Consider the following 24,048-nt stretch of genomic DNA (forward strand, 5'->3'; position numbering starts at 1 on the left):
TTTTCATTCCTAATTGCATGGATTTGGGCCTTTTCTTTCCTTTTTCTGACAAGGTTGGCTAAAGGTTTGTCAATTTTGTTGATTCTTTCAAAGAACCAGCTCTTGGCTTCATTGATTTTTTGTATCGTTCTCTTAGTCTCCATTGGATTGGTTTCTCCTCTGATCTTTATAATTTCCTCCCTTGTATGAGCTTTGGGGTTGTCCTGCTCTTCTGTTTCTAGAAACCTGAGGTTCAGCATCAGGTTGTTTAATTGGGCTCGTTCTGTTTTCCTAATATGCGTATTCACTGCTATGAATTTCCCTCATAAGACTGCTGTCATTGTGTCCCATAGATTCTGATATGTTGTATTGTCATTGTCATTTTATTGAAGGAACTGTCTGATTTCTTCTTTAATTTCCTCTGTGACTCATTGGTTATTCAGAAGTGTGTTGTTCAATTTCCACGTGTTTATGAAATTTTTTGAGTTTCTTTTGCTATGGATCTCCAATTTCATCGCACTATGGTCTGATAATGTACAGGGGATAACTTCAGTTCCTTTGCACTTCCTTAAACATGTTCTATGTGTGAGTATGTGGTCTATTTTGGAGAATGACCCATGTGCAGCTGAGAAGAATGTGTATTCTGATTTTGTGGGGTGGAAGACTCTGTAAACATCTGTTAAGTTCATTTGTTCAAGAGTTCGATTGAGTTCTAGTATTTCATTACTTATTTTTTGTCTACTTGATCTATCTATTTGTGACAGTGGGGTGTTGAGGTCCCCCACTACAATTATATTAGTGCATATATGACTTTTCAAGTCCATTATTGTTTGTTTTATATAGTTGGGTGCACTAGTGTTTGGTGCATAGATATTTATGATTGTCATCTCTTCCTCTTGGATTCTTCCCTTTACAAGGATGTAGTGTCCTTCTTCGTCTCTCTTAATCAGTGTTGGTTTGAAATCTACTTGATCTGCCAAGAGGATAGCTACTCCTGCTTTTTTTCAGGTTCCTGTTGCATGCAGTATTGTTTTCCACCCTTGAACTTTCAGTCTATGAGTTTCCTTTTGAATGAAGTGTGTTTCTTGTATGCAGCATATTGTTGGGTTTTGCTTCTTGACCCATTCTGACAGTCTATTTCTTTTGATTGGTGAATTGAGACCATTAACGTTGATGGTTATAACTGAAATGTATTGACTTGTCATTGCCATGACTTTTTCTTTTTATTGGGTTCTCCCCCTTTCCATTTAATTTCTTGTCATGCCAGATGGGTTCATTCTGCTTTGCTTCCTGGGGTTGTGATCCTCAATGTCTGTTCCTAGGATATTGTGTAAAATTCTTTGGAATGCTGGTTTGGTATTCACGAAGTTCCTAAGTGCTCTTTGTCATGAAAGTATCTTATTTCTGCATCCATTTTGAAAGATAGTTTTGCAGGGTACATCAATCTGGGTTGGAGGCTGTTTTCTTTTAGGGCTTGGAATATGTCACTCCAAGCTCTTCTTGCCTTGATGGTTTGTGTTGAGAAGTCTGCTGTGATTCTGATGGGCTTTCCTTTGTATGTGATTTGTTTCTTTTCTCTGACTGCTTGGAGAACTTTGTTCTTCTGTTGTGTTTCTGGAATCTTAACAATTATATGCCTATGTGTAGATTTTTTTTGACCAAGGCTATTTGGAGTCCTATATGCCTCACTTATCTGTATGTCAAGCTCTTTGCCCCTGCTTGGGAAGTTTTCTGCCATTATTTCTGTGCAGAGATTTTTTATGTCATCTCCACTCTCTCCTGTTTCTTCATTGAGCCCAATCAGTCTTATGTTATTCTTCTGTGCATCATCTAGCAGCTGCTGGATTGATTTCTCATGTTCCCTTATAATTTTGAAGCAATTTTTCTTTTCCTGGTCACCAATTGCAATCTTATCTTCTCTATCTGAAATTCTGTCCTCACATTGGCTCATTCTGCTGTGTAGACTTTCAGTGGAGTTTTTCATGTCCTGGAAATCTATTTGCATCTGTTTTATGGATTCCATTTGTTTCTTATGTTGGGATTCCATCATGTTCCTGAGCTCCTCTCTAGATTTATTAATCACGTCTTGCACTAGGGGCACAATTTCTCCTGTTATCTGAGAAATTATTTCTGATTTCATTTTTTCCAGATCCCCTTTTGTTGCCAGTTCAGTGGGTCCAGGTGGTTGAGTATCAGAGTGTTCCATCTCATTTCCCTTTGGGGTTGCTGTAGGTGATCTGGAAGTCTGGTTTTGAGACTTATTTACTTGTTTTCTCATTTTGACTTGTGGGGGGGCTGTTAGCGCCTGCACAGATTACCTCCTCTGAGCTGGGTGAGGTGGGCCAGGGGCCGAGAGCAGCAGTAGGGATGGTGACCCAAAAGCCCTTTCCTGTGGGCTGGGAGCAGCGGGAGGGATGGTGGCCGGGAAACCCCTTCCTCAGGACCAGGAGCAGTGGGATGGTGGCTCAGAAGCCCCTCCCTCTGGGCCAGGAGTGGTGGGAGGGATGGTGGCCTGGAAGCCCCTTCCTCTGGGGCAGGAGCAGCAGGACAGAAGGTGGCCCAAAAGCCCTTTCCTCTGGGCTCGGAGCAGCAGGAGGGATGGTGACCGGGAAGCCCCTACCTCTGGGCTGGGAACAGCGGGACTCAGTACCTTGGTCTGGTGGTCTGGTGTCCTCTGCGTCTTTGTAGTGTGGAACCAAGTGGCTGCCTGTCTGCAACGGGGTGATTCAGTGTCTTCCACGTGACTCAGGATCTCAGTAGGGTGTGCACAGACCTTTCTGTGTGCAGCGGGCTCTCAAGTATGTTTTTGAAAGGAGTTCCCTACCTCTAATCAACCACAGGTTTGGGCCACATGTAACCCCCGAAAAATATTTTTTCTGACTCTTCAGCCCATATGGTCATAAGACTCTGAGGAACCCTTGGATTTGTTTCTGCAGAAGCATTGTCTATAGAAATTGTTCAACTTATAACATTGAGAAAAAAAAATCCCAACAGCTCCTACTTATTGAGGGTAAAACTATGTACCCTGGTACCTCATATAATGTATATATTATCTATCTAATGATTCTCAACCAGGGAAGATTTTGCCCCCAGGGGACACTGGACAATTAAGACACTGTTGATTGTCACAAGTGAGATGGGAAGGGTGGATAGAGGTTAGAGACACTGCTGACCGTCCCACAATGCATGTCATCACAAAGAATTATCTGGCCTAAAATATGCACAGTAAAAAGAATTTCCAGCATGACAAAAACAGCTACTTGTCCATATCATGCCCCTCTCCCTATACTGGGGATTGAATCCAGGTACTTTGCATGGAGCTACATCACTAGCTCTTAAGGCTTTTTATTACTTAAAACTTCAGTACAAATAATGCAATGACAGAATTCAGTAAACACCTTACAAGTGTAGCTCTCAATGTCAATGGTCTTAACTCCTCAAAAGACAGACTAGTAGATTGAATCAAAAACAAAAATACAACATATATTGCCTACAGAAGACATCTCATGCAAAAGGAAGCTCGTAGACTAACAGTAAAAGAATGGAAAATGATACCCCATGCAACTGGAGCCCAAAAGCAAGCAGGAATAGCTACTGTATTTTCAGACAGAGCAGATTTCATGCCAAAACTAGTCATAAAAGACAAAGATGGCCACTACGCAATACGTAATAGCAAGAATCAAATAATGAGATTATACCACATTTAAAAGTATCTGTACAGCAAAGGAAACAATCAACAGAGTGAAGCGACAATCTGCAGCATGAGAAAAAAATTTTGCAAGGTATTCCTCAGGTCAGAGGGTGAATATCTATAGAGTTAAAAAAGAAATAGGGCCCCAAAATAAAAGATTCGATCAAAAATGGGCACATGAAATGAACAGACACTTCTCAGAAGATGAAGTACATATGGCTAGTAAGTACATGAAAATAAGTTCAGCCATCTTTGGCCATTAGAGAAATGCAAATTAAAACAACAGTGAGATTCCATCTGACTCCAGAAAGAATGGCTCTCATCACCATCTCTGCTAGCAAGTTTTGAGGAAAAAGGAGCACTCCTACATTGATGGTAGGAATGTAAACTAGTATGCGCACTATATAAATCAATATGGAGATTCCTCAAAAACTAAAAACAAATTCCATTTCACCCAGATATACATCTTCTGGGTATCTTTCCTAAAAAGTTAAAGATTTCTTACAGTGATATATGCATACCCATGTTTATAGCAACATAACTCACAACAGCTAAATTTTGGAAATGGCTTATATGTCCACCAACAAATGATTAGATTAATAAAATGTGATAGAGGTGCACCATGGATAAATCTGAGTTAATTGTAGGAAAATGGATGCACTTGAGACCATAATGCTAAGCAAAATAAATTAGACACAGAAAGTTACATATCACATTGTTTCTCCTACATGAGAAATCCAACATGTGAATAATTTAAAGAGCAAAATAAAAGGCAACAGGAAACAGGGAAACCTTTTGCAGATGAGGAGATCTAGGGATGGAGGGAGAGGGGAGTAAGGGAAGGGGAAAGGGAAATAAAAACAACTAAGATGTGATATGTACATGTACCAACTTTCCATGATGAATGTATTTATTATATATCACAAACATGTACTAATAAAAAAGTATAAATAAATAAATTTCAGTATAGTCAGGTGTGGTAGTACATGCCTGTAATCCCCAGGCCTATGGAAGGCTGAAGCAGAATAATCCTAAGTTGGAGCCCAGCGTTGGCAATTTAGTGACTAAGGAAGACCCTATCTCAAAAAAACACAACACTTCAGAATCACGTATATCCATATTTAACCAAACATGGACAAAGAAATGAACAGGACTTAGGAAACTGAATTACTATCTTTGGGACTCAAACTAGAATGTGAGAAGAAAAGGATGGTGAACAGATTTTTAACTGAATATCTGTTTACAATCCCTCCATTCCACAGGTTTAATCCTCACCATAGTGTCGATGATGATTCTGAGTGCATATAAGCTAAGTCACTGTTAGAGATCAAGCATTCACAGATTCCCACTGGTGAGTAACCTGACTAATCACAGCCCAAATTGGAAAAGCCCTACCAAAGCCTTTCATTTACCTTCTGTTAAATACTGAAGGCCTTATACACATATAATCCAATTAAACCTTCAATCTGGGATCATTTAGGTAGGTACCCACAATATAAGAGGCAAATTAAAGAGTTCAGTACCGTATAGCTGGAGAATAATATACAAAGAGTGAGCGAATTTACAATTAGAGGAACCAAGTGCAATCCCTTTGTGAACTTGCTCAGGTGGGAGGCCAGAGGCTGAGGCAGACAGGTGAGGTCAGATGGTGAGCTCATCACAGCACTGATGCCAGGCCGAGGGGCCATCATCTTACCGTCTTCCACAGCCAGGAAAATGTTCTTTAAAGTAGGAAAGTAGCTGCTCTGTTTACTTTTCAGGATCTTAACCATCTTGAGGACAACAGGAGCTTGAAGCTAAATTAAAGGGGGGGAAAACCTTTCATAAATACAAGCTAGATTATTAAATGAATCCTGTAATAAAATATGAATCATTGCATAGTACCATAATATCAATTATGCCCAAAGCAAGCTGTGAAGAGTTAACCCCACAATTAGCTTGTTTATAGAAGTGAGTCTGGCCAAAGCTTACCTGCCCAAGTCAGAGTAACTAGAACCCAAGTTCTCTTCCCACAACTAAAACCTTCAGACTAGAAGGACAATGTTGTAATTACAACCATATATTTTACCTGTTCTCCTCCTAATTTGAGAATGTCTTGTCTTGTCCTTTATTAGCCTTGTTTACATTAATTCCATAGAAACCACTTCTAGCTTGCCTTTAACCCAACTGATTGTCAATAAAAGTTAATGCCTGGGACTGGCCAGCACCTTGGTCAGTTGCACCATCTCTGGTCATTCTGGTACCCTGCTTTCTCTCCTAGTTCTGTCTCTTAGTGTATTTTTTTCTCAGGCCTGTGTCACACACTGGGCAGGTGGGGACTAGAGACTTACTGCAGGAGTCTCTGGCAAATCATATTCCACTCATACACAATATGAAGAGGATTTAATACCCAAATGCATATCTGGTTTCAAGCTGAAAGTAATATTTTTTTCAGCTTGTATTTTATTTTGCATTTCCACATAAAATTTCTGCATCTGTTCCAGAAGATCTTCAGGAGACATGTGAGTGAATGCCTCAGCTTTTGGAACATTAAAGTAAGTAACTTAATGGCAAGCACCTGGCAGAGGAACCAAAGTTAGATCTTCCAAAGCTGTATCTCCACTAAGCAAGACCCTATTCCTTCCCAATTAAATCAGCTAGATTTAACTAAGCTTAACACTCTTTAACTTTCCCTCAGGGAACCACTTTTTCCACTGCCAAAAAATATTTCCTACTGTCTCAAGTGATGTCAAAATGTTCACATAAAGGCAAAATTATTTTTCATCACCCATTAATTTAAAAAATGCACACCATATATACAGCATTTGCAGTAAGAACAGAATATCAAGTCATATAAAGACCATGTAAAACCTTTAAAACTATAGAAACCACTGCTCAGGAGACCTCAGTCTCCAGTTGACCTTGCTCATTGAAATTACAATCTCTAGGGCTCTCACTTACTTGATCATAAATGCATGACAGATTCTCCATCCTCAACATCCAGAAATCCAGCTCAGTTAGAGGAGTCAGGTGAAGACCACTCTGCAAAGGCTGTGGCGAATCTCTTTCTACAATTTCTTGGATTTGGTGTGACCACTTGATAACCACAGATTCAATTTCATGCAGTAGTCTCCTCTCATTTGAGGGTAGTCTTCAAATTTTGAAATGATTAATACATAATTCAAAGATGATTATTTTATCCAAGTAGATAAGGCATGGATTTTAATATTTTATGCACATATACACTAATTTTCTAAATATAAGTTCTTCAAAATCCATTGAGTTGCAACATTATTTTATTTTGTATTTAGCATGCCTCTGCTGTTACAAAACATTGTTAAGCAAAAAATTAACATATTTTCAAAAAACATTTTACTAAAAGAATATTGTTGTTGAGATCATGGTGACTGTTAAAATTTCCTGTTGGACAGTATGCTTTGAGCCAGGCACTTGAGAGGCTGAGGCAGAAGGATTGCCATGAGTTTAAGGCCAGCCTGAACTACATAGTGATACCCTGTCTCAAAAAAATAAATAAAAAGTATGCTTTGAAAAGAAATACACATTTTTAACATTTGCTGTAGCTATAATTATTTTACTGAGTTTGCTAAGGGTGTGATATTAAGCAGATAAGCCAGCCCTCCATTTTCATGTATTGTATTTACCACATCATTACCTACTTGGTCTGCGAATAATTCTGATCCAGGTCAATATTTTCTGCAACAGTAGGAATTGGGAGACGTGTTCTTCTAGACATTTTGCCCCTAAAAATATGCATCTTATTTTTCATGACTTCTGTGTGACGTTCCATATCTTGTGAAGTAAAATATGACCAGGACTTATGGTTGTTTTTATTAGAAAGAATTGGCATTAGTATCTACAGAAAGAAAAGTGTTTTTAAAAGCAGTTAATGCACAATGTGCTCCTTAAAAAATTGTCTTGCCATACATAATGGGCAAAAAAAAGCACTCAATTTCATAAATATCGTATGATATCAAGTCTACAAAGGTGCAAAGTCAGTGCTTCGTTTAGACCTAATCACTGAGACATAAGTTATTTCACAGTGGAAGTATGATACTGCTTGTTCATTCATTTATCCATTTACCATCACTTGCAGAGGCTCTCAAGAACTCAAACACTGCACGGAACAAGCAAAGTCATATTTAGCAAACAAACTACTTTCTTAATGCAAACTGAGCACGTGGGGAAGCATATTAAAAAATCTTTAGGGGCAGAGGACACCAGACCACCAGACCAAGGTACTGAGTCCCACTGTTCCCGGCCCAGAGGTAGGGGCTTCTGAGCCATTGTCCCACTGCTCCTAGTCCAGAGGATAGGGCTTCCCAGTCACCATCCCTCCTGCTGCTCCGAGCCCAGAGGAAAGGGCTTTTGGGCCACCTTCTGTCCTGCTGCTCCTGCCCCAGAGGAAGGGGCTTCCAGGCCACCATCCCTCCCACCACTCCTGGCCCAGAGGGAGGGGCTTCTGAGCCACCATCCCACTGCTCCTGGTCCTGAGGAAGGGGTTTCCCGGCCACCATCCCTCCCGCTGCTCCCAGCCCACAGGAAAGGGCTTTTGGGTCACCATCCCTACTGCTGCTCTCGGCCCCTGGCCCACCTCACCCAGCTCAGAGGAGGTAATCTGTGCAGGCGCTAACAGCCCCCCCACAAGTCAAAATGAGAAAACAAGTAAATAAGTCTCAAAACCAGACTTCCAGATCACCTACAGCAACCCCAAAGGGAAATGAGATGGAACACTCTGATACTCAACCACCTGGACCCACTGAACTGGCAACAAAAGGGGATCTGGAAAAAATGAAATCAGAAATAATTTCTCAGATAACAGGAGAAATTGTGCCCCTAGTGCAAGACGTGATTAATAAATCTAGAGAGGAGCTCAGGAACATGATGGAATCCCAACATAAGAAACAAATGGAATCCATAAAACAGATGCAAATAGATTTCCAGGACATGAAAAACTCCACTGAAAGTCTACACAGCAGAATGAGCCAATGTGAGGACAGAATTTCAGATAGAGAAGATAAGATTGCAATTGGTGACCAGGAAAAGAAAAATTGCTTCAAAATTATAAGGGAACATGAGAAATCAATCCAGCAGCTGCTAGATGATGCACAGAAGAATAACATAAGACTGATTGGGCTCAATGAAGAAACAGGAGAGAGTGGAGATGACATAAAAAATCTCTGCACAGAAATAATGGCAGAAAACTTCCCAAGCAGGGGCAAAGAGCTTGACATACAGATAAGTGAGGCATATAGGACTCCAAATAGCCTTGGTCAAAAAAAATCTACACATAGGCATATAATTGTTAAGATTCCAGAAACACAACAGAAGAACAAAGTTCTCCAAGCAGTCAGAGAAAAGAAACAAATCACATACAAAGGAAAGCCCATCAGAATCACAGCAGACTTCTCAACACAAACCATCAAGGCAAGAAGAGCTTGGAGTGACATATTCCAAGCCTTAAAAGAAAACAGCCTCCAACCCAGATTGATGTACCCTGCAAAACTATCTTTCAAAATGGATGCAGAAATAAGATACTTTCATGACAAAGAGCACTTAGGAACTTCGTGAATACCAAACCAGCATTCCAAAGAATTTTACACAATATCCTAGGAACAGACATTGAGGATCACAACCCCAGGAAGCAAAGCAGAATGAACCCATCTGGCATGACAAGAAATTAAATGGAAAGGGGGAGAACCCAATAAAAAGAAAAAGTCATGGCAATGACAAGTCAATACGTTTCAGTTATAACCATCAACGTTAATGGTCTCAATTCACCAATCAAAAGAAATAGACTGTCAGAATGGGTCAAGAAGCAAAACCCAACAATATGCTGCATACAAGAAACACACTTCATTCAAAAGGAAACTCATAGACTGAAAGTTCAAGGGTGGAAAACAATACTGCATGCAACAGGAACCTGAAAAAAAGCAGGAGTAGCTATCCTCTTGGCAGATCAAGTAGATTTCAAACCAACACTGATTAAGAGAGACGAAGAAGGACACTACATCCTTGTAAAGGGAAGAATCCAAGAGGAAGAGATGACAATCATAAATATCTATGCACCAAACACTAGTGCACCCAACTATATAAAACAAACAATAATGGACTTGAAAAGTCATATATGCACTAATATAATTGTAGTGGGGGACCTCAACACCCCACTGTCACAAATAGATAGATCAAGTAGACAAAAAATAAGTAATGAAATACTAGAACTCAATCGAACTCTTGAACAAATGAACTTAACAGATGTTTACAGAGTCTTCCACCCCACAAAATCAGAATACACATTCTTCTCAGCTGCACATGGGTCATTCTCCAAAATAGACCACATACTCACACATAGAACATGTTTAAGGAAGTGCAAAGGAACTGAAGTTATCCCCTGTACATTATCAGACCATAGTGCGATGAAATTGGAGATCCATAGCAAAAGAAACTCAAAAAATTTCATAAACACGTGGAAATTGAACAACACACTTCTGAATAACCAATGAGTCACAGAGGAAATTAAAGAAGAAATCAGACAGTTCCTTCAACAAAATGACAATGACAATACAACATATCGGAATCTGTGGGACACAATGACAGCAGTCTTATGAGGGAAATTCATAGCAGTGAATACGCATGTTAGGAAAACAGAACAAGCCCAATTAAACAACCTGATGGTGAACCTCAGGCTTCTAGAAAAAGAAGAGCAGGACAACCCCAAAGCTCATACAAGGGAGGAAATTATAAAAATCAGAGGAGAAACCAATCCAATGGAGACTAAGAGAACGATACAAAAAATCAATGAAGCCAAGAGCTGGTTCTTTGAAAGAATCAACAAAATTGACAAACCTTTAGCCAACCTTGTCAGAAAAAGGAAAGAAAAGGCCCAAATCCATGCAATTAGGAATGAAAAGGGTGAAATTACAACAGACCCAGCAGAAATCCAGAGGATCATCAATACCTACTTCCAGAACCTATACGCCAATAAGATGGACAACACAGAAGAAATGGACAGGTTCCTAGATACATATGAATTACCAAAGTTGAACGAAGAAGACCTAAAAATTCTGAACAACCCAATATCAACCAATGAAATTGAAAATGTAATTAAAAACTTTTCAACTAAGAAAAGCCCGGGCCCTGATGGCTTCACTGCTGAATTCTACAAGACATTTAGGCAGGAACTGCTGCCACTACTGTTTAAACTCTTCAGTGAAATGGAAAGGGAAGCAATACTCCCAAATTCATTCCTGGAAGCAAGCATCACCTTGATCCCCAAAGCAGAGAAAGACCCAACTGAAAAAGAGAACTATAGGCCAATCTCACTAATGGACATAGATGAAAAAATCCTTAATAAGATACTGGTAAACAGAATGCAGAAGATCATCAAGAAGATCATACACCCTGATCAAGTGGGATTCATCCCAGGGATGCAGGGATGGTTCAATATACAAAAATGAATGTAATACACTGTATCAATAGAGCCAAGGACAAAAACCATATGATTATCTCCATAGAGGCAGAAAAAGCACTGGACAAAATCCAACATGCATTTATGATAAAAACCCTACAAAAAATTGGAATAGATGGTCTCTACCTCAAACTGATAGAAGCCATCTATGAAAAACCAACAGCCAATATCATACTAAATGGTCAAAAACTGAAATCCTTCACACTAAAATCAGGAACAAGACAAGGATGTCCACTATCACCACTCTTGTTCAATATAGTTTTGTAAACATTAGCCATGGCAATTAGACAAGAGAAAGAAATAAAAGGAATAAAGATAGGAAATGAAGAAGTCAAATTGTCATTATTTGAAGATGACATGATACTCTATATAGAAGACCCGAAGAACTCCACCAAAAGTCTTCTAGACTTAATAACCAAATTCAGTCAAGTAGCTGCTTACAAGGTCAACACACAAAAATCAATAGCTTTCCTCTACACCAATGACAGACTCACTGAGAGAGAAATAGGGCAAATAATTCCTTTCACAATAGCATCCAAAAAACTGAAATACCTAGGAATCACCCTAACGAAAGAAATCAAAGACCTCTTCTCTGAAAACTATGGCACTCTGAAAAGAGAGATTGAAGATGATATCAGAAAATGGACAGACATCCCCTGTTCCTGGGTAGGAAGGATTAATATAGTGAAAATGGCCATACTTCCAAAACTGCTATATAGATTTAATGCAATTCCAATTGAGATCCCAGCAGCATACTTCATAGACCTAGAGAAAACAATCCAAAAATTCATTTGGAACAAGAAGAGACCCAGAATAGCAAAAGCAATTCTAGGTAACAGGGGTATCCCAATCCCCAACCTGCAACTCTACCACAAAGCTACTGTGATAAAAACAGCATGGTACTGGCAAAGAAACAGACTTGAGGACCAGTGGAAAAGATTAGAAGATGCAGAAACAACGCCAGACACACTCAGCCATCTCATCTTTGATAAAGGAGCCAAACACCCTCACTGGAAGAAAGCCTCTTTAATAAATGGTGCTGGAAAAATTGGGCTTCAACTTGCCAAAGAGTTAAACTAGACCTGTATCTCTCACCATGCACTAAACTAAAATCAAAATGGATTAAAGATCTAAATATTAAAATAGAAACTCCGAACCAGTTGGAACAGAGGTTAGGTAGAACCCTTGAAGACATCCATGTAGGACAAGATTTTATGAACAAAACCTCAGTTGCCCGTGAACTAGCACAAACAATCAACAAATGGGATCTCTTCTTATTAAAAGGCTTCTGCACAGCAAGAGAAACCACCAGCAGTGTGAAGAGACAACCCACAATGTGGGAAAAAATCTTCACCTGCTCTTCCTCAGACAAAGGTCTATATCTCGAATCTATAAAGAACTTCAAAAGATCAGACCTCCCAAATTTAAAGACCCAATCCAAAAATGGGCATCTGAAATGAACAGACATTTCTCAGACAAAGAAGTAGAAATAGCAAATAAATACATGAAAAAATGTTCAACATCACTGGTCATTCGAGAGATGCAAATGAAAACAACACTGAGATTCCACTTCACTCCACAAAGAATGGCTGCTATCATGAAATCAACCAATAATAAATGCTGGTGGGGCTGTGGGGAAAGAGGAACCCTGCTCCACTGCTGGTGGGAGTGTAGTCTGGTGCAAGCACTGTGGAAATCAGTATGGAGATACCTCCAAGAACTAGGACTGGAAGTTCCATTTGAGTCCGCTATTCCACTGCTGGGGATCTTCCGCAAAGAGTTAAAAGAATCATACCACAGTGATATATGTGCACCCATGTTCATAGCAGCACAGTTTGTAATAGCTAAAACTTGGAAAGAACCCAAATGCCCATCAACTGGAGACTGGATAAAGAAAAATGTGTTTTTAAAAAAATAAAATGGAGTACTACTCAGCCATCAAAAATGAGAAATTAGAGACATTTATAGCTAAGTGGATGCACACTGAGGCAATACTCCTAAGTGAAATAAATAGGACACACATGTGTAAATACTGAATAGTTTCTCTGGTGTGAGAAACTGAAAGTGTAAAGAAGGCCTAAATGTATAATAGGTAATGTGAAATAGGAAGAAAAGGGGCAAAGGGGAAGGAAGTGGGAGGGCTAGAGAAAAGGATAGAAGGGAATGGAATTAATATGAGAAAATGGAAAAATAGGAACAAAATCTTTGTAAATAGGGAGGACTGGAGGGGTTGAAGGGAGGCCTGGGCAAGGGTGAAAAATAAAAATCAAGAGAGACTATGTAAAGGTGCAAATTTCCAATGATGAATGTTATTATATTGTATACCTAAAATGTACCAATGATTAGAATGAATAATTGATAATGCAAAATAGGAAGAAAAGGTCCAAAGGGGTAGCGGTAGTGAGAGGGGCATGGGAAAGGAAAGAAGGGAAAGGAAAAATGCTGAGAAATGGAAAAAATGGAAATAAAGTCTTTGTAAATAGGGAAGGGTGGAGGGGGTGAAGGGAGGGCTAGGAATGGGGAAAAAATAAGAACCAAGATGCATTATGTAAAGGTACAATTCCCAATGAGAAATGTAATTGTGTTGTATACCTACAAAGTACCAATAAAAGAATTTAATACAAAAAAAAAAATCTTTAGGAATCACATGGAGGCTAGGAGTAAGTAAATCTTATAAAGCCCTGGATGGCACTCTGGTGGATTAAAGTTTAGACAGTCAGCGAGAAGTTTATTCTATTCATCCACATGGGCTTGTTCAGAGATCCTTTTTCCTAATTAAAGGATCATCGATGAAACCAGGTATGTATGTGAAACCTCTTAAAAAGCATAGTTTGCATTCCCAGAGCCTAGCATGTATCACATAAGAGCATACTGATTTACTAAAGTTGGTCACTTTTTGCTTTCCCATTCCTTTCTAATATCCATTTTAAACATCTTTCATTTTTCTGATATAATCTGTCCAGGCTAACAGCACCATACTATAAAATTTTCAATTAGCTATAATGTTCAGAAAATAGTTATTCTACCTTTTAAATGTTTATATTGACAATAAGTTTCAGAATCCCTTATCTAAAATGCTTAAGACCAGAAGCACTTCTGATTTAAAATTTTAAGAGATTTTAAAAAATATTTGCATATGCATAACTGAGATATCTTGGGATTGGCAGACATGTGTAAACATGAAATTCATAACAGACTTATGGATAACCTCCATTAGTGAAAGGGTCTAAGAGCCAGCAGATTACAATCACTATTTTAGTCCTTTAAAAACAGTTTCTATACATGGTTCTTTCCCCAACCTGCTTTTTTTTTAAATTTTAGTACTTATGCTCTGATTATATACATGCTCTAATTTCTTTAAAAAGTTTATTCTTGCCTATAGGCTGCCAAACTCCAAGCGATCACATAGATAATATCAACAACAAATGTGCTAGATGTTTTTTACCAAAATCCACCAGACTAACTTTATAAAGAGAGTTTATAATTGCTAAATTACAACATGAGCCCATTAAATTGGCTCTCTAAAGAGAGCCCCTAACCACAGTCTTCCCTACATGGACCCTTCTCAACTTGAAGCAGTTGGATTGAAACTACGCCCTTTCTCCCCTAGCTGCAGTTGGGGATGCTCTTTATAGAGGAAATTATTATTATTTTATTACAAATTATTACAAACAGCTAAGTCAGTTAGAGGCATTATAAGTTAATCCATGGGGATAAGCCATTGTTGGGCATGCTCACTTTTCCCTAAAAACACAATTACATAAACAAAAAAGGAGGGTATAGCTATCTCCACAACCTCAATTAGATTTTGTTACTTTCTCTTGTGACTTTCATTTTAAATTTTTAAAATCTACTTATGGAAGGTAAATATGCTCCATCAAAACTCCATTGATACAAAGATAAATCTACAGACATGTCCTAGACAACAAGTGTTGCCAAAGTATGTCCTAACTAAAAGGTAAATGGCTCGATAGTATTAATAACATGGGGGCCAAGGTATGGTTATTTTTCAACAGAAAATAAAGATACTGTGGCCAGCATCCCAGAATGTACAACCATGAACCGAGATGATGGATTCACTGCAAGCAGCTGCATATCTGAAATAATCAAATAATATTGTAAAGAAACATAGGATGAATTATCAGTATGAGTGGAAATAAAAATAAGGCTCTACACAGTCAGAGGAGATAGGTAGAAAGGTAGAAAATGAAATGGTTCCACAGAGTTAAGAGGAGAGGAAAATATTCTTGAGAGCTCTTCTGGTTTGAAATGAATTTTAGGATTGTTTTCTCTAATTCTATGAGATATGCTGTTGTAATTTTGATTGGGATTGCATTAAGTGTGTATAACAATTTCAGAAGTATGGCCATTTTCAATGTGTTGGTTCTTCTTACCCAAGAACAAGGGGTATCTTTCCATTTTCTGATATTCTTTCAATCTCCTTTTTCAGAGTACTGTAGTTTTCAATGTAGAGGTCTTTTACTTCCCTTGTTAGATTGATTCCTAGGTATTTCTTTTTTTTTTTTTTTTTGGATTCAGCCAATGAATTTAAAATCAGCGGCTTCTCCTGTGTTGAGGATAAAAGGGGAAACTCTCCTTTGTCCTGAACACCTACTACTTCATGCTTGTACCCTTCTGCAGAAGTAAAAGCAAAATACCTTGTCAATATCTCTTGCCTGTTGTCTGAGTGCATTCTTTCCAGCACTGACAACTGAGTCTGTGGGCTTATTTCCAACAACAGGCAGCAGGCTCCAAGGCAGAAAAAGTATAGTGGAAGGGCATGGAGGAGGAAAGCTACTCACCTCATGACAGCCAGGAAGCAGAGAATGAAAGGAGGAGTCTGGGAAAAGAATATTACATTCCAGATGACATTGGTAGTGACTCCACCTCCTTCAAGCAGGGCCCCTTTAGTAATATCACACTCAGCTATGAACTGATTCATGTATCAATCCTGTATCATTATGTATCGATCATGATGTAGACAGCACACCTACAATCCAATCACCTTCCCAAAGCCCCACCTCTGAACACATGAAGCTGGAGGAACATTTTAGATCTAAGCCATAAAAATAATTTTAAAAGCCTTGATAATGGCTAGGGGAATTTTGTTGCTAAAATAACACCAAAGATGAGAAAAAGAATGCAGCATTTCCAACCATCAAAATGATAAAATGATATGATGATAAATGATAAAATGATAAAAGTGAGCTACCATAGAAGCAATTGGAATATTTGTAAAAAATAATACAGGTTGGCATATTGCAGTGATGTGAAACTTACAAAAAGTACAAAAAACCAGAATATTTAGTATCCTGTGTATTTTTCCAATGTGTTGTCAATTATGCTATAAGTTCAAATCTATTTTTCCTGCCAATCTTGCTGATACCTTTTCTGAATTTACTAGCTCAAAAGTATAAATATACATCACTTTGTATTAGGTCATCTGCCTAAAAGGTGACCAGGCCTATCTCTTCTGCAAAATAAATATGTGCTGTTAAAAAAATACATATTACTTTCCTTGACTACTGAGTTGGTGTGAGCCATTTTTCTACTATATAACTTTTGCTCCTGAGGCAAGTGTCTCAATTGCCTCATCCTCGTCTCCACCCTGTAAAAATCCCCACTCTCCTGGAGGGAGCCTTCATTGAAAGAGCTATTTGAGCCAGAATTAAAGGGTATTAAAGGGGTTAGCTGAAGGGATTTCAAGGAGGAGGAGGAGAAAATTCTTGGCCATGTACAATATATGCCTGAAGCACTTAAGGAAAAAGGCCCCCTATGAGTGAGAAGAGTTTAAAGAAGTAACGAGGAGACCGGATCACAGAGAGTTTGAACTAGTGTCTTTGTCCTAGCTAGCTCATAGCTCTGGGGTGGGGCCTGAGATCCCATATTTCTAACCCATTTCCAGGTAATGCTGATATACTAATTCTCAGTGAGTTAACAAAGCCAATCCTTGACGACTGTAAGGACTTAGACCCTCATTTTGAATGAAACAGAAGCCTAGGCAGGGTCTGAGGAGTGATGGAGTCTGGCTTAGATTCAGCAAGGATCGCCTCATTGCTGGGCTGGGTACAAGCTGTGGATGGCAGCCATAAGAGAAGCAGGGCCAATGCAGCAACACAGAGAGGACATGGGAATGAGGAGTAGGGGAAGAAGGGAACTGATTCTGGAAATGTTCTTAAGGCAGAACCTGTATAATTTCTTCACAGAATAGATACAACTTGTGAGCACAGAAGAGAGTCAAGGATGACTCCGAGGTATTCTGACTCGAGCATCTGAAGGGATAGAATTCTCATCCACCAACCTCAAGATAATGACAAATAACACCAGAAAGGGAAGGCTGGCAAAGGTCAGAAATTCAAATTTGATTTATAGTGTCAATTACTCAGCAAGTGGAAACATCAGGCAGGCATGTGACTCTCCAAGTTCAGAGTTCAGAAGAGAGATCTTGGCTGGAGTCCCTAGCACATCAATTCACACCACTGCTGTTTGGCTTGTGTCAAGAATCCCCTCAAAGCCTCATGCCTTGGCAGGTGGAGCTTTTCAGAGGTGGCTGAATCTAGGGTATGTGACACTGGGATCAAGGATGTATGATTACTAAATTAGTTCAATGATTAGTTTGGTATAGTTCTGGGTGTGGATAATGGGAAGGCCCACCCCGGACAGATAGCCTGGAAAGCATAAAAGGGAAGGCAGGCTGCTTCGCTGCTTGCTGCTTGTCTGCTGCTGTCTCCTGCCTGCTTTGCAATGGCCCTCTGCCATGCCACCCTGCCTTGGAGCCAGCTGATTATAGACTGAAACCTCTACAAACTGTGAGCCAAAATAAACCTTTCCTCCTTTAACTTTGGGTGTGGGATATTTTGTCTCAGCAATGAGAAAAGTAAGACAACTGCCAATCAGCCACTTATGTGAGCTTAGTTAGTACCAAGCCATGATAACACCTGGAAACTTAACCACAGCAAATGTAAGCCTTGCCCATAAATAAACCCAAGTAACATCACATAAGCAAAGGTATTCTCTTTTTTTTCCTTCTCAATTCTCATATCAGATTCTTCCAAATAATTTAAATTCTGGATGTTTAAAACCTTCTATAGATGTACTCACTGCGAGTTTATTCTCTTTCATTTAACCCTTTCTCTAAATGCTATATAGACCATGATACTAGATTAATTCAGAGAAAGATGAGAGGAATTTAAAAGTTTTCCATCGCCTTTTAGCCAACACAGGTGATAGAGTAAGAATCCCAATGAAGAGTGTAGCCATGCCCTGCCAAGACCCAGCTGATGACAGTCCAGATTCAACTAATTACCAGAAGTCATCAAGTTCAGTTCAGTAAAAATATCTTGACCAACTGCTACACACACAAAACTATTTCAGGTATTAAAGATAAAAACTTCTCTTCGTACCATCTCCTTGAAATCAGCTAAAACCCAGTAAGAGGAGGGAAACCCAACCAAAGTCCTGGAGCTAGGAGTAAGAAACTTGGCTAGGGTGAAGACAGCAAGAAAATTTATCCTTTCAAGAAGACAACAGAGGAGACTCAGGAACGGGAAGAGGAAAAAGGAGACTAGCAAATCATAAACATGGCCTTTGTAGGACTGGACTGATTACTGAGGTCTGATTGAGCAATCCAAATTTAGGAACGGACCTTGTAGACAGCTATCCAACCCAGCAGTTCCCAACGCTTGCTACACATCAGGATCACCTGGGAAGCTTGAACAATTACTGACACCTGGCCCTACTCCCAGACTTTCTGATTTAATTGGCTTGAGGCCTGGCCTGGTCTTGACAGAAACTTTCCCCAGAGGTCTGAATTTTTAGCAAAGTTTGAAAACTACTACCCCAGTTCTAGGGAACTGGATCGTTTGGTACACTATTCTTCATTGATGGTCTGTGAATGATGAGCTTCAGGTTAGAAATGGAGAATCTTGGGCTCCATTCCAGGCTGACTCAGTCTCCCTTTAATGAAATTCTCAGGTGGTCCATATGTGCATTAATGTGCCCATGGCTTTGGTTTAGACAGTGGTTCTCTGATTTAAAAGAGTGTGTCAGCTTTATGTTACTCTGAAAAAATACCTTTAAAGGAGGATGGATTGATTTTGGCTCGTTTTAGAGGTTTCAGTCCAAGGTTACCAACTATCACTGGTGAGCCTGTCATGAGGTAGTTCATCATCACAGGAGCCAAGGAAGCTGCTCAGCTCATATAAGATAGGAAGGGGTTGGGTCCTCCATCTCTCCCCTAGGAGGGCCCATCCTGAATGACCTGACTTTCTTCCACTAGGCTCCACTGCCTCTGCACAGCACAAGCTGAGGACACCAAGCCTTTAGTGACAAGCCTTAGAATGGGGGGACATTTTAGATCCTAAAGATAGCAAAGGGGAAAGGAACTTTAAGACAAATATTCCTAACACTGTCCATCACATTTTCCCATTATCTGACATAAGCGAAACTCAATTCTTAACTGTTGGTCTCTGAAGGAATCTGGAAAATGAAAAATACCCATTTCCAAAGTACAAACTTGTCCCATTCTGAATGGGAAGTTTAAAACCTACAACAAAGTACAAGAACCTCGTCAGTTCAAGCTGGTTTCTCTTTCTTTCCATTATTTTGGAAGGAAGAGGGGAAGGGAGGGAGGAAGAGAGGAATGATCTGACAAGGTCCCACCTGTTGAATACCAGGTGTCATTATCAGCTCATTTTAGAAAGTCTAAATGTGGTCACTTTCCTTATACATACTTTCCTATGACAATGCTGGCTTCTACAGGCTCTTTAAGCAGCCAGTGCTGACTCACATAATTCCACGAGCCATGGAGATACATAAAAGATTCAAATGCTAAAGAAAGACTAGTACCTCATCTAGGAAAGCAGTTACATGTCCAAGAGATGACGCAGGTAACTCTTCAAAGAACACCTTTTGAGAGAAAGTATTTGCTTCACTGTTTTCAGTAATCTTCTTGGCAATATAAACAAGTTTATGTTTTGCATCTCTTGGAATCTGAAACAAGAACAAGATAATTAGTTCAAGTTCACTATATGGTTTCCTTAATAAGCAAGCTTTGCTGAATACACCTTGTAGAAGGATTGCTAACAGAAGAAACAGAACCTGGCGTCATGCCCACCTTTACAAACAAGGTGGTTCTCTTGCTTGTCGCTATCCTGCAGTGTATACAACTGCCTTTGTGTTTTTATAATACTAATTTCACAGCATTGTCAGTGCTGAAACATCACCCTGAAAGGCTTGCCAACTACGCAAGGCCATGATATATCCTAAGAATCTCACAGTTAAAAACAAATGACCATGTAGAATGTTTCAATCTTTAAAAATGTTTAAATATTCTCTTGTTTGAAAATAAGTCAAACTGACAGAAAAATGGGGCGCTAGAGGTTAATTTAGATTTTCATCTTGGAGACAAAGAATAGAAGGATTTAATGAAGATATTCTAATATTTCCACAACTATTGAATCATTTCTGTACATACAATTCTGATAATAAAGTGTTCTGTTATATGGCAAATTTTAAAAAATGTTACAATTAGTGGTGCCAAAGCAAAGATTTTCAAAACTGACAAAACCCAGGCAACCTTCCTGTCACTCCTTGTTCTGAGATCCTACTTCCCAACTATAATGGCCACATACTGGAGGATATGCTACATTAACCTGAGGGGCAGCTCTCCTAAAGATCCAAAATCTTTCTCCAAAGTCTTCACACATGAAAAATGCAAAATACAAATGCTGTCCTTGCAGCTGGTATGATAACCTTTCAATAGACAAGCAATCTAAATTCAAAAAAAAAAAGGAAAGGCAGAAAAGAGGGGATGAAAGATGCAGAAAAGCTGAGCCCCCCCCCCCCCCCCCGCAACTGGTGGCAAACACCAAGTGTGGTACCTGGCTACTCCTGCTTAAGGACCCAAAATTTCTCTTCCGGATGGTTGACAGGTGGGCAGACTGAATACATAAGACTGAATACGTAAGTTATGTGGACTCTGTCAAAAACCAATTTTGCTTTTTAAAGGAAAGGACTCTTAAACCTGATGTGATGGTCCATGCCTGTAATTCCAGCACTGAGAAGCTGAGGCAGGAGGGTCCCAAGTTCAAGCCCAGCCTAGGGAACTTACCGAGACACTGTCTCAAAATTTAAAACAGTTCTGGGGATGTTGCTGAGTGAGAAGTCCCTGGGTTCAACCTCCAGTACTAGGGGGACAAGGGAAGATGTGACTCCTGAATGGCCCGAGAGCGGCTGAAATGGAAGTTACCTTGCACCTAACGCCCAGGCTGCGGAAGGAAGCACTGTTTTCCCTTCACTCTCCTGGTCCCACAAGCTCACGGGTGAGTCTCAGGTCTTAAAGAGGAAGACTTTGTAGAAAACTAACCCACAGCTGTGACTGCAAAGTGGGTACACGTGAGAGGGGAGCGCTTCACGGGATCCTGGCTGCCGCAAGCTGAGTACTCGCGCCCCAGAGGGCTGGGAACCCCTCGCTCCTTACCTCCCGGGAGGCCGCGAGCCGCCCCTCGCCGGCGACGCTGAACACCAGGCAGGCGGGGCCGCAGCGCTCCAGAAACTCGCTCAGGACCCGCCGGTTGTCCTCGCTTTCCAAGTAGTGGCTCCACGTCTCCTCCCGGAGCCCCAGCAGCTGTTGCAGGCGGCCGCCGAGGAAGCGCACCCGCGCGTCTCGGGCGAAGCTCCGCGCCCTGCGCGCCGCCGCCGCCGCCTCGTCCTCCTCCTCGGCCTCGGCCTCCTCCAGGCTGGCCCCCGGGCTTAGGCGCGGAGTGGGGGCATCCCGGGAGCCTCGCATCTCCGAGGTTGCCATCCTCGGGGCTGCCAGCGGGTACGTCCGAGGCGACGCGGGCTGATCTGGTCCTTGCTCCTGCCCTGAGTGGCGAGGACACTGGGGTCGCGCTCCCCTGGCGCCCACTCTCTCCTGGACGCCAACCCTCGCCCCACCGGCTGCTACCGAGCTTTTGCGCGCTGGACAAGCGGCGCGTCCGTCCGTTTCCCCGGGGACGCGTCCCCGCCCCACCCCGGCGGCTGGGCGGAGTGAGGGGCGCGGCTGCCCTGTCCGCCTGCGCCAGTCTATGGGTTCACCCCGCCGTTCATCTCTGTGAGGCTCCCAGTGATGCCCCAGTCCTGGCAGGCTCTGGATGAACCCTTGCATGGAGCTCTATGTTAAATCCTTTACCTGGAGGAGTCCATGTAATCCCTAGAAAGCCAAGGCTCTGACTGGTCAGTCTTTAATTTGCAGGCAAGGGGTGGAGCCACAAAGTAAAGTAACAAGAAAATGGTGGAACTTACTGAGGGAGTCGAGGTCTCCGTCTTCCTATAGCTACTTCCTGCTGAAAGGGACTGTAGGCCCTACCTATTAGGGGTTAGGTACTCTCTAACTACTTTAGGATGATGTGGCTCACCTCAGCAGAGTGGCTGAGGAAAACCTGTCAAAGGACAATGAGAAAGGTGTTGGTGTATGTGAAGGACAGTTGAGCTGCCTGTTTACTGGAAGAAAGCTTGATGAACCTGTCTGGAGCCTGAGAGGCAAAAAGGGATAGTGGATAGGCTACCAGTGCCCATTTATAGTGACTCTATTTATCTGTACTCAAAACAGTTGCAGTCTTGCTTTTTGAAGAGGAGCTTCAGGTCTTTCTGAATTCACAGAAGTCTTAATCCTGTGAAAATCTCAGTGACTATTTCCTATGTAGGGTTTTTATAGCTTGTCACTTTGTCCCTTGAGGAAGGACCGGAATGGTTCTTCAAGAACTAGGAATAAGGTTAGGGTCTTGAGGGGCTGCAGAACTGCCCTTCTTGCCTCCCAATCAAAGTTTTGCTTTCCTAAAGAGACTTTAGACATGTTTCTTTGGTGTTCCTTGCAATGAAAGACAGTGACCTCCCTGGGAGTTGTAGTTAGCAAGTCTCTTTTTTTCCAGATTGTTGTGTGGGCATATAGCACCAAAAAGACATATTTAGAACATATGACTTTCAAACTGACCTATCAGGATAGGTGTAAAGAAGCTCTGACTAGGGGTCACCTCAACCTCAATTATGGCTATAGATCTAGAGGAGGGTTTTCTGGAGAAGGAAATAAAAACAAAGTAATTAAATTTGCTTACTAAAAATGTCCAGGGTCACCTGCCGTTTCTAGATGTCTATGGACAGGGCCATTGCCCCAGGCCCCTTCAATCCTCTTTTTTTTTCTTTTTTAGTACCAGGGATCAAACTTGGGTCCTTACTCTTGTGAGGCAGGTGGCAGAACCACTGAGCTAAATCCCGATGCTTCAGTCCTCTTTTTCAGAGTGAGAAATGAGGGTTTTGGCTCTGGGAATGGGGACAGTTGATCCTCCAGTGTCATGATTCAGGCACATCAGCTGCCTGCCACATGGAGCAGGGCCCAGGCAATGGCTTGGTGCAGTCATGTGCCCAGTGTTGTTTTCTTGCATTCAAAGCAGGCCTTGATTGGCCCTGAGTTTTCCCTTGGATGACTTAGGTGTGTTTAAAGGGTTGTTGATTGTGACAGCTATAATTTTGACTTGTCTTCTTTCACTCTCATCTGGATCCTGATGGTTGAACACAGAAAAGGCCATGTCCAGCAATTGAGTCAGAGGCACCTGAGGACCCATCTGAAGTTTTTGTAATTTGTGCCAAGTATCTGGGGCTGATGACAAATGAACTTGTGTCCTATCAGTGCCTATCCCTCCCTGAAAGATGGATCTAAATTTGTATATTTACAAAAGGTTTCTACTAATTGGCTATGAAAGACACCTGGATTTTCCTCTTTACCCTATATGACCCCTCTCACCTTATCATAATTAACAGATTTCTTAATGTATCATTTTTAGTCCATAGCTAGTATTATAGTCCCAATTTGATTCTGTTGGAGGGATAACAACTTCTCTGGGTTGGTTTCCTTATCTTCGTACATTGTTTATCT

The 24,048-nt window shown here is 40.8% G+C and overlaps 1 protein-coding gene across 6 annotated transcripts in view; it reads right to left on the reverse strand.

The window, feature by feature from the left end:
* Dnah11 (dynein axonemal heavy chain 11) overlaps positions 1-22,129 on the reverse strand; it is a 327,476-nt gene extending 305,347 nt beyond the window's left edge. For 5 of the 6 annotated variants that reach the window (XM_087206427.1, XM_087206426.1, XM_087206425.1 and 2 more), the window contains exons 1-5: positions 21,616-22,129; positions 19,983-20,126; positions 7,327-7,523; positions 6,611-6,800; positions 5,367-5,466 (exon numbers count right to left, since the gene is read on the reverse strand). In XM_087206427.1, the coding sequence (XP_087062553.1) occupies positions 5,367-5,466; positions 6,611-6,800; positions 7,327-7,523; positions 19,983-20,126; positions 21,616-21,939 (955 nt within the window). In that variant the 5' untranslated portion in view covers positions 21,940-22,129. Of the gene's footprint in view, positions 1-5,366; positions 5,467-6,610; positions 6,801-7,326; positions 7,524-19,982; positions 20,127-21,384; positions 21,460-21,615 lie in introns of those variants that run through there. The other variant, XM_087206429.1, reaches the window with a different exon arrangement.
* Positions 22,130-24,048: the final 1,919 nt, after the last annotated feature.

This window comes from Heterocephalus glaber, unplaced genomic scaffold, assembly GCF_053883595.1.
Source record: "Heterocephalus glaber isolate CG9 unplaced genomic scaffold, H.glaber_assembly_v1.0 deba00000676, whole genome shotgun sequence".
Lineage (NCBI taxonomy): Eukaryota > Metazoa > Chordata > Mammalia > Rodentia > Bathyergidae > Heterocephalus > Heterocephalus glaber.